The 15,664-nt window shown below is 43.0% G+C and overlaps 1 protein-coding gene across 1 annotated transcript in view; it reads right to left on the reverse strand.

Annotated features, from left to right (window-relative positions):
* Positions 1 to 234: 234 nt before the first annotated feature.
* The window catches only part of pudp (pseudouridine 5'-phosphatase), a 32,375-nt gene continuing 16,945 nt past the window's right edge, over positions 235 to 15,664 (reverse strand). The window contains exon 4 of the mRNA XM_054623926.1: positions 235 to 1,212. Coding sequence (XP_054479901.1) covers positions 1,036 to 1,212 — 177 coding nt within the window. The 3' untranslated portion in view covers positions 235 to 1,035. The remainder of the gene's footprint in view (positions 1,213 to 15,664) is intronic.

Below are 15,664 nucleotides of genomic sequence, written 5' to 3' on the forward strand. Positions count from 1 at the left end.
ATCTTTCTTTCCTCTCACCCTTTTCTGTAAAGTCCGGGTCTTTGACATGGAGCCATAGTGTCCACTTACATCTGACCTACAGACAGTGAACTGAATGTGACAGCACACCCAGCTCTACATGCATGAGTTAGATTCTCTGAAAACATGAAGGAATTCATATTTATGATATAATAAATCTGAAAATAACCCACAGCCTACAATTTGAAATCAAAGTCAAGATGAAAATGAATTAAAAATGCAGAAATATTACACTCTTGGTTTGTGTTATGGATTCCTTTATTTGATTATGAAAACTTAACACGATTGCACATCTGAAAGAATGTTGTTACGCCGTGTGGATGAAGTCCTTTTGGAATCCAACCCAGCGTTATTTCAGGCAGCCTGTGATTTGAATCTAAATGAAAACAGTCATCCATTTTAACACTTTAAAGCAAACGCACACACAAAGAAAGAAAGAAACCATGTTTTAGGCCAGGACTGAGGAAAACGGAAACTACACAGTGATTTGAGGAGCTGAGGAGACGACCCCCTCCTTGAGGATGAAAGGCCAGGAAGCCATGGAGGGAAGAGGAATGGGAGTGGATATGAAAGGGTGAGGACAGGATTACACTGAGGAGAGAGACCTCTCAAACACTATGGATAACAAGGACAGTGTCTGAATGATCCACAGTGTGTTCAACATCAAGCACATGACACATATATATATATATAGAAGTATAGAACAGGTCTGGGAAATATACTTGAACGTATTTAGCAGCAGAAAGGAATTTCTGTCCAGCAGACATTAAGGAGGTGATTATGTAAAAAGCGATGTCCAGACAGGAGGGGTGAGTAATGAGAAAAGGAGTGAGCTTTCAAAAGGGAGAAAGGAGACAGCTGATGGGGTTTGTCCATCGCTGTGACGTCTCGTGGGACAGAAAGCAACCCATCCTCAATGTCCACACACAACACGAGGTCTGCAGGGTGCATTCACTCTATCCCCACCGTCTCCGTTGTCCCCGGTGACGGTTAAGGTTGAGGGTTTGGTCTTCAGGCTCAGTCGTACGCCGGCAGACCAAAGAGCTGAGGCTCAAACTTCTCCATGCTCCCGAGTCGCAGCGAGGCTTCCCGGGTGAGGCCGGGGTCCAGGTTGTCGTCAGGAATCATCACTACCTGCATCCCTGCAGCCAGGGCCGCCTTCACGCCGTTGGGAGCGTCTTCAAACACCAAGCACTGAGGAGAGGAGAAGAGAATGATGTCATCCTGTAAGCCTATCAACCCTGCAGGAGCTGCAGAGAGCAGAGCAGAAACAAACCTGCAGATGGAGCAGGGTTCTACTCTGATGTTCCTCTGCAGGTGGAACTCCTTTTGAATCTACAGCTGGAACAGTAGTGCTCCCTGTAGCTCCGGACATTAGCTCTGATTATGTTTTCATCTCTGCATGAAGAGGATCTGATGATCACCTCTGAGTCATGTGCATATCAAGAGGGATAGAATCCAGCTTAGTGTTCAATCATGCTCAGTTATGATAATACTGTCAGAGATGATTTTAAGTCATTACAAAACATTATCTGTTCTCACTGAACTATTATGGTTTGTGTCTATTGTGGAAAGATAAGGATTTTATTTTAGTTTCATTTACTCAATTTAAATTCAGACATTTCCATTACATTTCTAAATCAGTGTTAGTCTATCATTATCATTTCCTTTCTGCTAGGACACAAACATCTCTGTTCCCTGACCACCAACAGTGCCAGACGGTGTCCATACATTTCCAAACAATCAGGTAGATGTTGGTCTGGTTAACTTCCCAACATTTGATAAAGAACAGAGCACACGTTCCCCCGATGTTCTCTATGGAAACCACTGAGAACCGTCTCCCACACAGAGAATGAGACCGTCCTGAACTGGTCCTGGCTTATCCCACATATCAGCATCAATACTGGCCGACGAGCTGGAATAAATATCATCACAGAAATGCCAGAAATGTGTTTAAAGTTTAATTACAAACTGTGACACCATTACAGACGCACTGTGAAATGTCCTACTCAATATAAATATTAATCCTGACTCTTTAAAATGTTAAAATTACCCCAATATTAAATATCATTTCTTAAAAACATATTCCCGAAGGTTATTAGAAGTTCATTGATAGGCATGATTACAAAAGCTTTAGTCCCAAATAGATGATAATTAGCATGTAACCTCATTGAAATTTCTTGGAAATTACAACCAAATCTTTGTAAAATGATCTTCTAGTAAACATAAATATACTACCCAACAAGCAGAATCTCCCAATCTTACCAGTGAAGTCATCACTAGACAATCTACTGTGCAGTATACTAAATGAATATATGTCCACCAGAAGATTCACAGTTGTGTCCAGGAGTGAAAGATTTATTTTGTTAAACATAAGGGATTATTGTCGACAATATGTAATACCAAAAATAATAAATGAAAGAAATTGTCCTGTACAGAAGTACGCTGGTCTCTGAACAGTTCCAGTTCAGAACAATCCTCTGGTCTAATATGACAGCTGGGAGTATTGGACTCAACACTGGGGAGAATACATAACGTTAAATACACCAGCATGACTCCATTTACAGTTCCAACACACATCATCACACTATCATTTCTCTTTGGTTTATGACCCATAAGACAGAAAGAGACATAGTGCTGTGAGTAACGTTCATTAGCTCGCCTCAGTAGACGGCTAACACATGCTGCTAGCACCATGACTCACTGGAGATCATGCAGTGAAACACATCAACACATCTTCAGCTTGTACAGTACATAGTACATACTGCTGTCAAATCAATTCATGTGAAAATATGCTCCATAACAATCGTGGTCAGCCGTCCACCTCTACTACTGGGTCCATACAATCTAAGTACACAGCCTATTAACTCACAGCAGGGCAAGAATATGCAAAAGAAATCCTTTTCCAGAAAACTGCCTCCATGTTCTCAAAGTTCTAGCAGTTGGATGAATGCATGTCATTTTCAACCAATGAGGATTAAAGCCAGAAATACCAAAAAACAGGGGATGATGGTGAGAACTTGTGGATTTCTCCACAGGGAGGTTACATTGATCCTCTCAGAAGTCACAGAGAACTGTCTCTGTGTGTGAAGCCTCTTTTAAACCAGTGGCTGCTGCAGTGAGTCCCGTCTGGTAGACTTTGGAAAAGGATGTCGTTTGTCACTGCGACACGCCAAGGGAAAATATGAAAACATGGCGACGAATTGAACTTTGAACAGTTGTCTGTGCACACGTTCAACAAGGACCTGTCGACTGGCTGAACCAGGAGGTTAATCATTCTTCAGTGTCCAGTCACCCCAGAGTGTGCAGACAGGAGGAGGGCCTTAAAACCAACTCTTCCTCTACTCCAGACCCTGAGCTGGAGGGTTAGGACTCTGAGGGTCAGGAGGAAACCTTAAAACCAACTCTTCCTCTTCTCCAGACCCTGAGCTGGAGGGTTAGGACTCTGACAGGTCAGGAGGAAACCTTAAAACCAACTCTTCCTCTTCTCCAGACCCTGAGCTGGAGGGTTAGGACTCTGAGGGTCAGGAGGAAACCTTAAAACCAACTCTTCCTCTTCTCCAGACCCTGAGCTGGAGGGTTAGGACTCTGAGGGTCAGGAGGAAACCTTAAAACCAACTCTTCCTCTTCTCCAGACCCTGAGCTGGAGGGTTAGGACTCTGAGGGTCAGGAGGAAACCTTAAAACCAACTCTTCCTCTTCTCCAGACCCTGAGCTGGAGGGTCTGAGGAGGAAACCTTAAAACCAACTCTTCCTCTTCTCCAGACCCTGAGCTGGAGGGTTAGGACTCTGAGGGTCAGGAGGAAACCTTAAAACCAACTCTTCCTCTTCTCCAGACCCTGAGCTGGAGGGTTAGGACTCTGAGGGTCAGGAGGAAACCTTAAAACCAACTCTTCCTCTACTCCAGACCCTGAGCTGGAGGGTTAGGACTCTGAGGGTCAGGAGGAAACCTTAAAACCAACTCTTCCTCTTCTCCAGACCCTGAGCTGGAGGGTTAGGACTCTGAGGGTCAGGAGGAAACCTTAAAACCAACTCTTCCTCTTCTCCAGACCCTGAGCTGGAGGGTTAGGACTCTGAGGGTCAGGAGGAAACCTTAAAACCAACTCTTCCTCTACTCCAGACCCTGAGCTGGAGGGTTAGGACTCTGAGGATCAGGAGGAAACCTTAAAACCAACTCTTCCTCTACTCCAGACCCTGAGCTGGAGGGTTAGGACTCTGAGGGTCAGGAGGAAACCTTAAAACCAACTCTTCCTCTACTCCAGACCCTGAGCTGGAGGGTTAGGACTCTGGGGATCAGGAGGAAACCTTAAAACCAACTCTTCCTCTACTCCAGACCCTGAGCTGGAGGAACTAAAACCAATCTTTTACTCCAGACCCTGTGAAATGACTCTGCTTCTGCTTCACATTGTAACACTGCTTTTAGGGTTGAAGGTGCAACAGCTATAAATCAATATGCAGTAGTTTCTCATTTTCTTTGGCCGCTCTGCTTCTGGGGCTCCAGTCCCAAATCCTTTAGCTTTTAGATCCAGTCGCTCTGGCTGGAAAGTGAATGGAGCAAAAGTTCTGTTACTGGAGAAATCTCGTGGGGTTGTCTAATATAACTGAGTAAATGTTCTGCTGCTGCCCTTATAAATGATATTAAAGACTACATGTAGCTGGCATTCTGTGGGATCCTTGATTTACATTAGAACAGCCCCCATTATGATTAACATTTGTTGTTTTATGGTTTCAGAAAGAGGAAGACATAAAGTAGGCTCTACAGGATGATTTCTCTTTCCTTGACATCTATCACGTTATCCACAAATGATGTGCAGTTTTACAGGCAAATATATACATAGGAAATATATTGCGTATAGCTTCCATCGATGGGAAACAGTAAGTTTAGTTTACACTAACCGTAGTGAAGCCGGTGTGAGTATGAACAAAGCTTAGAGGTCATATGACCTCCTCACAGCAGTACCAGCAGGACGGGACTTAAGGCCGTCCACTTTTCAGTTGTTGTTTGCACCAATGACCACTAGGAGGCATGTGTGAGGGAGGAGAACGGCCATGAAAACAACACTTCACTGGACAGTGGTAGTCAAGAAAGAACAAGACCACCAGCTGACAATAGAGGGCATGTGTGTAATAGGAAGGAGTAAAAAGCTAAATGAAATGTTTTAAAACCGTAGTTTCAAAATATGTTTTATTTTTCCATAAAGGATAAGAAATAAAGATGTGCAGATGTTGGCCAGGTGTGCCTCCATCTCACCTCCCAAACAAAGAAGAATTGAATCTCATCAATTGTCCCTCCCAGCTCCCTTACAGTCAGGAGGGATTTATACACCTTATGTTGTGCTATGGAATTAATCTGCAGATGCACCGGTTCAAAATGAGGACCAATCTTTTCCTTAAATGTCAGCTTTTGAGCCATTACAAGGCCAAAATGTGGCCTGCAAAAGACTAGGTAAGACTAGGTAAGAGGAGGTAAGAGGAGGAAGGAGTCAGCGGTCAATGATGCTCGTAAACACTTAAGAAGAGATATACAATCTGTATTCAAAACTGTGAATCACTGCAGCCATGAGCGGTCCTTGAGTCTTAATCACATACGATATGATAGGTGATGGGTCCAGTAGTGTTAGCTAGGAGCAGACACACAGCCAAAATGAAATAAATGACATTCATTGCTGAATTAATTGGAAACATGCACAGCTGCAAAAGGAGTTAGCAGGAGCTACAAGTCAAAGGTCTCATTTAAGAATCTGTGCAGTGACTCTACAGTAGCTGTACAAAGACAAGCACTCTACACAAACACGTTTATAGTGAGGCCATAACTTTAGTTAGTAAAAAACACTTCCTGTTGCTCCATGGTGTAATACATCAGGACATCAAAGCGTGTTGACACAGCCTGTATGTCATTCATCCTGAGATGCCTGTATTCAATTAGTCAAATGAAATATTGAGCTTTTATTTCAGATTAGCAATAATACATTAATACATGCCACACATTGGCCTTTACCCTGAATTTGAATTGCCTCTTTGTTTCCTGTTTTCTAACTGTGGATAGTGAATTCATTATGGGGATTAACACACAGCTTTAACTTTGTGGTTGAAAAGGACACTTCAGTGTGAATAAAGGAAACAGCCATACAATGAGGCTAAAGCCACAGAGAGCTAAGCCTCAGAGAAAGCCTTCAGGACCTTTGTTCACCTCAACCCTCAAACTCAGGTAGAACAAAGACGCCTTCATGAGTCTCTTTCAACACTAATTGACTTCTATGATGTCACTAAGCCTAAACTGGAGGATGTGGAACAATGATGGCGGAAACACAGAGTGCACAACAGAGAGCCTTTCCTAATTCCCCTTGATTGGGAGCCATTAAAACTGCTAATTAGCCAGTGAGCTGGTGAAATGACCCTTTAGTCTGTGCTGTATTGAAAGAGATGAAAACATACACAGATGCGTTTCAGCTCAGTGGAGTGATGGTTTGAGTGGATTACACACAAGTTACAAAAATGAGAAACATTTGGGGGCTGGCACAAAATGAACTGACTACTTGGTTACTAGGAACAACTTCATTAAACATCAGTGGTATGGAAATGATCTGTTCTTAACTTTTAGATCCATATAAGCGACTTCCACAGTGATAAATCATCAGTTCAAGTATTTGATTAATTGTTAACGTCATTCATTAAAAATGAAGCCGTTTATCCTGCTGGTTATACCTGGCCAGACAAATGACAAACAGAAGGATATTGTGATAGCACGATGTGTTTTCCATTATTTTCACTATTCACACTGACATGCTGCTGGTTTAACCTTTACTCCCATTCCTCTACCTGTACACCAGGTGCCACTCATCCTGGTCACCTGATCACATCCCCCCCCGTGTCTCATTCATAGACTGTAGTTAAGAAGTGGATGTAGTCATGGTGATGTCACCCATTGGTTTGTGGCCGTTATGAAGCCTCGAGTTCAGCAATTTCATTGTTACCATCATGCTGTATTGAAGAAGACTTGAAACTAGAGACTGAGACCATAAACTCATGTTTACAATGTTTACTGAGGGAATAAATCAAGAGAGAAGTAGAGTCATTTTCTCATAGACTTCTATACAACCAGAGGAGTCGCCCCCTGCTGGACAGCAGAGAGAATGCAGCTTTAAGACTCTTCTGTATCAGCTGGACTCTGCAGAACCAATCCATCATTTCCCAATGACCCTGTCAGAACATAAAGCAGCCACTCTCACTAAACTCTGCTAGTGTTTACTTTAGAACGGAAAGAAGACGCTCGTGTTTTACGTCTGTTACAGGCGATCATAACGTCCGATTATTGAATTTCTACATCGAGTCATAGTCGTTCAAGAATCTCTTTTTATTCCCCCACCTGTACAGAGGATGGGGGTTTAACTGCCAATCCCCCGTGGAGGTTCATACGAGACATAATATTCTAATAATAGAGCCTGTGTGTTTTTAATTTCCATGGAAGTTTAACAATAGGCCCACAGAGAAAAAAAGCTGCAGTGCTGCATCCCCCTCAACACCCCCACTTCATTTCAGCTGAGCTTTAAATCCCCTCTCTAATGAAACACTGCTCTGCTGGGATATAAAGAGTGCAGAGCCTTGTTTGAAATGAAGGAGGAACGACTCCTGCAGAGAGCTGTACAGTATGTCAGTGTCACCAGAAGAAGCTGGTCTCCTGACTCTCCCCGGCCCTCTGGGTGGAACGCTGAGGAGACACCCCTCCCCTCTTCTAAAGGTGCCATGGAAGATTTACAACCCGTCCCCAGGCCTCCACCCAAACACATGCAAGATTCATCAGAGCCCTCTGAAGCTGGGTTCACTGTGTACAGGACAGAGGGGGTGTGGGGGTAAAGCCTGAGCTGTAAGCTGTGGATGTATGGTGTGCATAAACATACACACTCACATGCATGTGGACAGAATTATGAACACTATGAACGCCTCAACACTGAGCGTTGTGCTGCCACACAGCAGCAGAGTTCACAGGCTTATATCAGAAACCCCCCCTGTGGGGTCACATGGTGTCTGATGTTGTAATGGAAGGAGACAATCACAGCTTATAGGTGGAATCTCACATCCTTCTCCTGAAGAGCTTTCACTAGCATTTATAGCATTAATAAGTCATAACTCATTCAAGAGTGAACACACATGAAGAACGTATTGAGTCATTCAGTGTGAGGGGTATCCATATTTCTATACGTAAATAAACGTCCACAAATCTGCTTATAAATGACGCTCTCCAGAAGCTTTTTTTACAGTTTTCTTCATCGTCATAGTAACCAGGACGAGCTGTCTGTACATCCACAGGTACACTGAAAACAAACAGGCTGACTGCTCCTTTGGTCTTTAAACGCTGCCAGTTTGAGAAGAAGTCCCATAGAGAGTAATGAATGGGCTCAGAACAGAAGACCAGTACCTACCTATTACCTGATCATTATAAGAATTCATTATAATAGCCCAGTTGTTGAGCTTTAACCAGGTCTAGCCCACCTGTGGCTTTATTTTTTCTGTCATCATATCTGTTCCCTAATTGGGATTCATCCATACGTTGGTGTCAGTGTGCAGAAACATTTTTGACTTAATCCATTTTTGACTGTAAAAAAGAAAAAGATATATATAAAGTAGAAGGAGAGCAGCTCTTCCCACACAGAAATATCTCAGAGACGTATTAACTTATTACTTTATAATACAAGGACATGGCTCGGATACGGATTTAAATAACAAGGGGGAGTAACGAGTTGACAGAAATGAATGTTGAAATCACTCCATCTCCCTAAAGAAATACAAACCAAAGGGCTTTACACTTAAATATGTCCCTGTGCTTGGAACTGAACAAACTGCCCTGGTTGACTTCTGAGAGACTTTTCCAGCACGTGACACCGAGGTGAAGGCAATGTGTCAACTTCATGTCTGACAGTCCGTCTGCTCACCACATTAACATGGCGGAGGAATGAATCTGTCAGGATGAGAATGTTCAGCAGAGAAACCATTCATAGATCTTTTCTGTACAGTAAACATCATCGATGTCTCATTTTCTGACGCTCAGTGTCACTCGGACACCATGCCAATGATGTGTGGAAAGAAATGGATTCCTTTGTTGTGCATTGTGGCTTCTGGCCGCGGTCGGTGTGTTTTCCTCTGTCAGACAGTTTTTAGTTTCATATCTGGATCCTGGCTCCAAGTCTGTTCACCAGTTTATGTGGACTGGGATTCAGTTCAAGAGGTGGTGGACTGTTTGATGCTTCTCTCTGACATCTTCACAGAAACGCCCAGCGGAGATGACTTTGGAGTTGCAGCTTGCAGATAACATTTGGGCAAAGTATTGAATATTTTAGTGCTGAATTTCATTCTTTAAAGATATAGTCACTGAACAGTGACCCCAACTACCCAGATGTCCTCCTAACTCAGAGTAGTGTTAACTATGTTCAGTTGTCTTACATTGACACTGATTGGTTACAAATGATGAGTGAAGTATTTGTATTGTTGGTACTTTGTAACTGTAACATATAGCGACTTCCACCACTGGACCTTATATCCAACAGATCTGAAATTCTGTTAAACCCATTACCAAATGACAACTGTTTTCTGATGAAGACACAGTGGTAGGAGCATCAGTCTGTTTGGCCTCCTGGATGCTCCAATCAGTGGGCTGCAGTCAGTTTTTACCCCTGAGGGAGTGTGCTGTCCTTGAGCTGAGGAGCACTGATTCAGCTGCATGCTGCTGGAGGAAAAACCTTTTCAACGTAATGTGCTGTTACTGCCATACAACACGTTTGTGTGAGACACACGTGTCTATAATCTCCACAATAAAGAGGGATATCACATGCCCAATGAAACGAGCTTCACAGAATACTTCACCTTCAGCGTCTCTTCTGACTCTGTGTGTGTGAAATGATCATGAGCTTTACTCTGGGCTGTTGTTTCCAGCAGAGCCATGACAGGAAGACAGAGGGCAACAGTGGAGATTAAACATGGCTGTTATGACAGCTGAGCTGCTGATGCTTCATGTTAACAAGCTGACGTGCTACACACATGTGACATACGAGATGAAAGGGAATCCAACGTGCATGAGCATCATGTGTTTGTGTCCGGTGGGCATCGGCCAGCGAATAAGTGACAGTGACGAAGTGCACACTGCATCTCCTAAATGATGCTGGTGCTCCGGGCTGGGGAGGCATGTGGAAGGTTTCCTCCTCTCCAGCAGAGGAGAGCAGGCATGAAGCTGGTGTAGATGATAGACGAAGTCTTAGTGGCTCTACTGACCGGAGACCATACGTGATCCCCACAGAGAAACCATTATCATGACGTGTTCAGACGCAACATGTAACATCTAGTTCTTTGAAGGAGACCTTTTCACATTAATGTAAAATGAATATTAAAGATAAATCGTGACATGTTTAACTTCCTAACACGAGCTCTAAACAGCTTATAATACATTAAATACTTAAACAGATTTTATTCACTAATCATTACATTTTTGTGTCATTATGGAGAACAACAACACTCCAGATGACGATAACTTTTGATGGTTCCCACTGATTCAGAGAGGTTGGAAAAGTCTAATCGGTTTCTGAAAGTTATATTTGCTCCTTTTTTGTTTTGTGCTGATCCAAAACGTGATCCGTGACTCCAACCTGTCATACAATCCAAAACGTGAGTTTTATGATCCGTTGCACCCCTAATAAGTGTGCCTGTTATGTGTGTGTGTGTGTTAGTATAATAGGTCAAAGGTCACACATATAGTCTAAATGTTCTGAGGCCTTTCCCTGCCAAAGGCCGGGCTGTGACTGGTCGGGTTAGCGACACAGACGTAGGGTACGTGTAGGGAGATGCTATCATGCCTCTTATGAATACTGACCACATTATTAACACTCTGATAACTTGACAGATCACGTAGCCACTGGCCTCTGTGAGGATTAAAATACACGTCAACTGTAATCAAACCCAGTTAGTCACTGCTTCTAGCGTTCCCCTGAACCATAAAGCCTCATGACAACGAGCTCTGATAAACACACCATGACCTTTGTTCCGATCATCACAATGGAGATCACAATTCAAGAAAAACTTATATATAGGAAAGATATCCTATAAATATTTGGCATTTTCCCATTATGGACGAGGCTGTCATATCTTCAACTGTTACTTCTAATTATATTAGTGCAGGAGAATAGAAATGTTTCTTAAGACGAACATTTCTTTGCTGCATTCAGAACGAATCAATCGCAGAAACTTCAATCTAAAACAGTTGTCTGGAGTGGAATGATACGACATTCACTCTAAAAGGCTCTTTGTGAAACGGTGAGAAAGAAACGCAGCCTGACATGTTTACTGGCTGACACCATGCATTCACTATTACTGAGCGCCTTTTCATTAGGAGATAAGTTACTGCTGTGCTGAGTGTCAAGAGATTGCTATTGGCTCAAAGCAAAGCCTGTGGAGAGCCCAAGAACTTAATCAAAAAAATCACCATCAAGCCAAAAACGAGTGTCTGCAAATCTGGACGCCAGCCTGCCTCCCTTTGCTTGTGATCTGAGGAGGAGCCTGCAGCAGGCTTAGCCCACACATTTAGAAGGCTGTGATGATGAAGTATCCAGCTAGGAAGCACAAACACAGAGCTGTGTATCTACATGCAAGCTAAGGACGTGCTATGCTAAACTAGGACGGAGGAATCAGAGGGTTTTAAACCATTCACTGACCCATAAGGTTTAGTCAGAGATAAAAAAGCTGTTTGGAGCGTTCTCTCACAGCTTCACTATCACAACACATTCATCTGTTCTATAAGTGACCCTGGCCATGTGCCACAATCAAGCGTCACAGGGGAGGAAAATGAAATAACCAATAGTGATGAATGAATGGCTGGAGGTCCACAAACTGCAGCTTGGAAATAGAGTTTTCTCCCCTCATATTGGATCAGAGCGTTGACTCTTTATTTTATGAATCCTTGTAAACCCCTGATAGTTTCTGAGGTATGAAACCCAATAAAGTAGGGGGGGGTGAATCATGGTTGCCGTGTTGTTGCAGCATCATTATCTGCACATCCAAAGCTCCCGTGGTCAAAAGGGAGTTCACAGACTCCATCCCCCCTTTGTGAGAGCCTTTTGTTACTTGCTCTCATCTCTCAGTGAAAGCTTTCCCCGATTCACCTCCTTACCACCAAACTGTGCTTGTAAAATGCTTTGTAATAAAAATGTTACGATAATGAGACAGGCCAGTAACAAAACATATACATATATATATATATATATAGCATTTTGGTCATGTGCCATTTAGTTAATTGAAGCACTACAGTTGGCACTGACCACTTCCTTTCTTCTATGTTTCTAACCATCTACAGTAATAAGGGTTGAAAGTTTAAGCTTGGCCTGCAGCTGTTCCAGGACCGAGGAACAGGCTGCACACCTTCAAAGACTCTGGCTTAAGTAAGAAGAAGGTCTGCCTGAGATAGCCTTATAGAGCTAAATGTACCCATCCAGCTCCACAAAGAGACAACAAATGATCAACCCACACTGTAAGGAAATGTCATTTAGCAACTATAACTCAAAGTTAACGGCTCTTAATTGTTGGACGTGAACAGGGCATGAGGGAACGCTCTCTTCTGCCGTAACGTTACATTAGAACGTAGACCTGCTGATGGTCCTCTGGTAGTCCACCAGGGCAGCAATGGTCACAACAACCAGCTTACCTGAAGCTAATGCTAGCTAACTTTTGCCTATCTGCAGAGCTGTGTTGACTTTGGGCTCCATGTTTCCAGTGTTGCTGGTTGCTACCTGACTGTTTCTCCTTTTCACCTACTCGACATACAAAGAGTTGCTGAGTGACTGTTTGTACTAATAAAAAGACCAAAAATCCAAGTCTACAGTTTTATGTTTTACAAGTTGAGGAATTTGCAAAGAAAAAGTGGCTAACGTAACTTTAAGTCCTTTGGGAGTGTTGACTGAAAGAGACCAGATAACACTTATTTGCTCAAGCCATTTCATAACAGGTGATAAATAAATAATACATCTAACTTACTAATAAGTCAGAGCCTTTAATAATTGTATGTGTGGGTCTATACTGTATACTCTTTGTTCACTCCGTGACGCCACGTGCTTTACTCCTATACCTGGAACAATCATTATCATCCTATGAAGTTCTTCTGCATTGGAAACATTGTTCACCACTGTAGAAAATGTGACGAATCTAAAGATACGACTTGGCAATGGGAGATATTTCAGCTAACAGAACTCTTTGTTCAGTTGCTTCAGGCCTCCTAGCTGAGGCAGAGAAGGTCTTTGCAGGTCTGAGCCCGATCCTCTAGACCTAGAATACATTCCAGGTGATTCCCTGGAAAAACCCTCTCGTACACAGAGAGGGATGTGTTTGAAGTTTTTCTTTTGCTTGATATGAACAGCAGAAGATCTAGTTAGTTGAAAGGAGAAGTGAATAAAGAACAAAGGAGCATATCAGGTGATGCAAAGACAGGGGAGAACTGAGCTCTGTGGCTTTACACAAGTCTTTATGCAGCTGCTGATTTATTTAGGCGTGCGACATTAGTTCATCTGGGATGAGACAACGGAATGAAGGACTGAAGTAAAAGAAAACAGACATCAAATATTTCTAAGGTAGAAAACAGAGAGTCACATAGGGACTCTCTGTTAAAACGTGATATGCTAATAAAAACTACTTCTGCCAACATGGTAAATGGTGAATGGATGGGCTTACATTTGTGTAGCTCTTTTTCACTCTTACGACCACTCAGAGCACTTTACACTAGATGTAGTCAGCCAACCTTCACAAGGCAACAACCTTCATACATCAGACTGGTCTCCTCCAGCATCTGTAGCAAAAGCTATTAAAAATACTGCGCCGTAATTATTTTGTATGTTATCCACAAAATCATGAAGGAGGAAATAAAGCACACACATGAGGGGACGTGGATCGGTCCAACAAACAGTCTTTGAGCCAGGAGACGCTGTCCATCCCCCATGAGAAACCAGAGTCATGTTTTGTCTCTACCAAGCAACGATCCTTCCAACCAACTAGTATTGTTTTGCCTAAACCTAACTGTGTTTGCTGAGCGGAGGTTGACGTGTTGCTGACTTTCATAAGAAAACACACAAAATGTGGACTCACTTTTCTTAGGATAGTGTGTGAACCATTGTGAGGATACACTACTGTGGCTCAGTGTTAGAGGGGCTCGTTCTTCAGTCCTGAGGATCAGCGGGTCGATACCCGACTCCTCTAGTCCACGGCCATGTGTCCTTGGGTAAGACACTTAACCCCAAATTGCTCCCGTAGGCTGTGCCTGCGGTGTATGAAGAACATGTATTGTTAAAGTGCTGCTAGTGGTCGGTAGACTAGTACCCGTCCATTTACCATTTGTTGACCAATCACTGCGTAAAGTGGGCACATATGTGCACTGTGCTTCTTGTGAGCACCAGGATGGAACCACTTGTATCCACTGGTAATTGCCTTGGAGGGACAAACATGGAGGATGCATTGGCAGCCAGTGGAACTCTGGGTAAAAGAGATAGGTAGGAAAACTGCCAAAGCTCCACTGTGTCTAGCCAGGACCACGGATGTTGAAAGGCACCTTCCACACCAGTGCCACCAAAACCTGCTAGAATGCAGGTACAGACATGGAGACTTTGCTTCTCACAAGGGGCTCTCCAGCCAGAGTTCTTCAGTCGTCTGTCTCTCACACATCTGACCAACTGAAATGCTTCTATCTTCAACAATCCAGCTGTCTACCAGAACTGTGCCACCAAAGTGAGAAGACTCTCAGAAAGCAGGGACATCACGGCTGTATAGACTCAGCAAAACAACCAGCATTGGCAGCTAAGGTATGGAACCAGTGTGATCTCTGTGAAGTGCAGTGCAGGAACGATCAATGAGCACTTAGCATTTAAAGTGACTTCAGCCATTAACGTTTACTTCCATTTAACATTTTCACATGAAATAACTCAATTCAGAGATATGCATCTGAGAATCTATGGGCTGATGTGTATTTGATGAAGGTAAGGGGTGAATATGGTGAGCTTTGACAGTGCAGTAATGGGCCAATTTAATGTTCAGATAGAAAAGTTCATGTCCTAATTGTACCTGATTTGAATATCTGGATATAAAGCCTGCCCCAGGTGTAATGCCTGGTATGATTAATGGCAGAGGAAGAACTAGTTATCTCTGCCTCTCTCCCTCCCTATCAGTGTGGGCATGAACTCGCTCACTTTCATGTTTCATTAATCTTATTCAGGCTGTTGAGCACACCTTTGGTAAAAATCTCCTGTCTCATCAGCAGTGTTACTTTGGAGTTGTGAGAAATGTCCTTTTCTCTCCATGGAAAAGAGAGCAGTGCTTTTTCTTTCACTTTTGGTCAGTTCAGACAGCAGCATGGACACCATATTACTCACTGTGAGGCCTCTGAACTGCCGTGTTCACAGCGAGGCACTGCCCACGGCATTCTGAACATCACATTAAATCACAGACGCTACTATATATTTGCTTTGCTGCAGGGGACTTCTTCAAAATATATTTCTGGATGGGACACACCAGTTTTGTAACTCGTCCTTTGTTTCATCACTTCAACAATTATTCATCCATGTTTATTTGTGTCACTATTCGGGGCTCTAGATTAGTTTTCTATTTAAAACCTGAACCTTCACTTATAT

This window comes from Anoplopoma fimbria, chromosome 22 (assembly GCF_027596085.1).
Source record: "Anoplopoma fimbria isolate UVic2021 breed Golden Eagle Sablefish chromosome 22, Afim_UVic_2022, whole genome shotgun sequence".
NCBI classification, from domain to species: Eukaryota; Metazoa; Chordata; class Actinopteri; order Perciformes; family Anoplopomatidae; genus Anoplopoma; species Anoplopoma fimbria.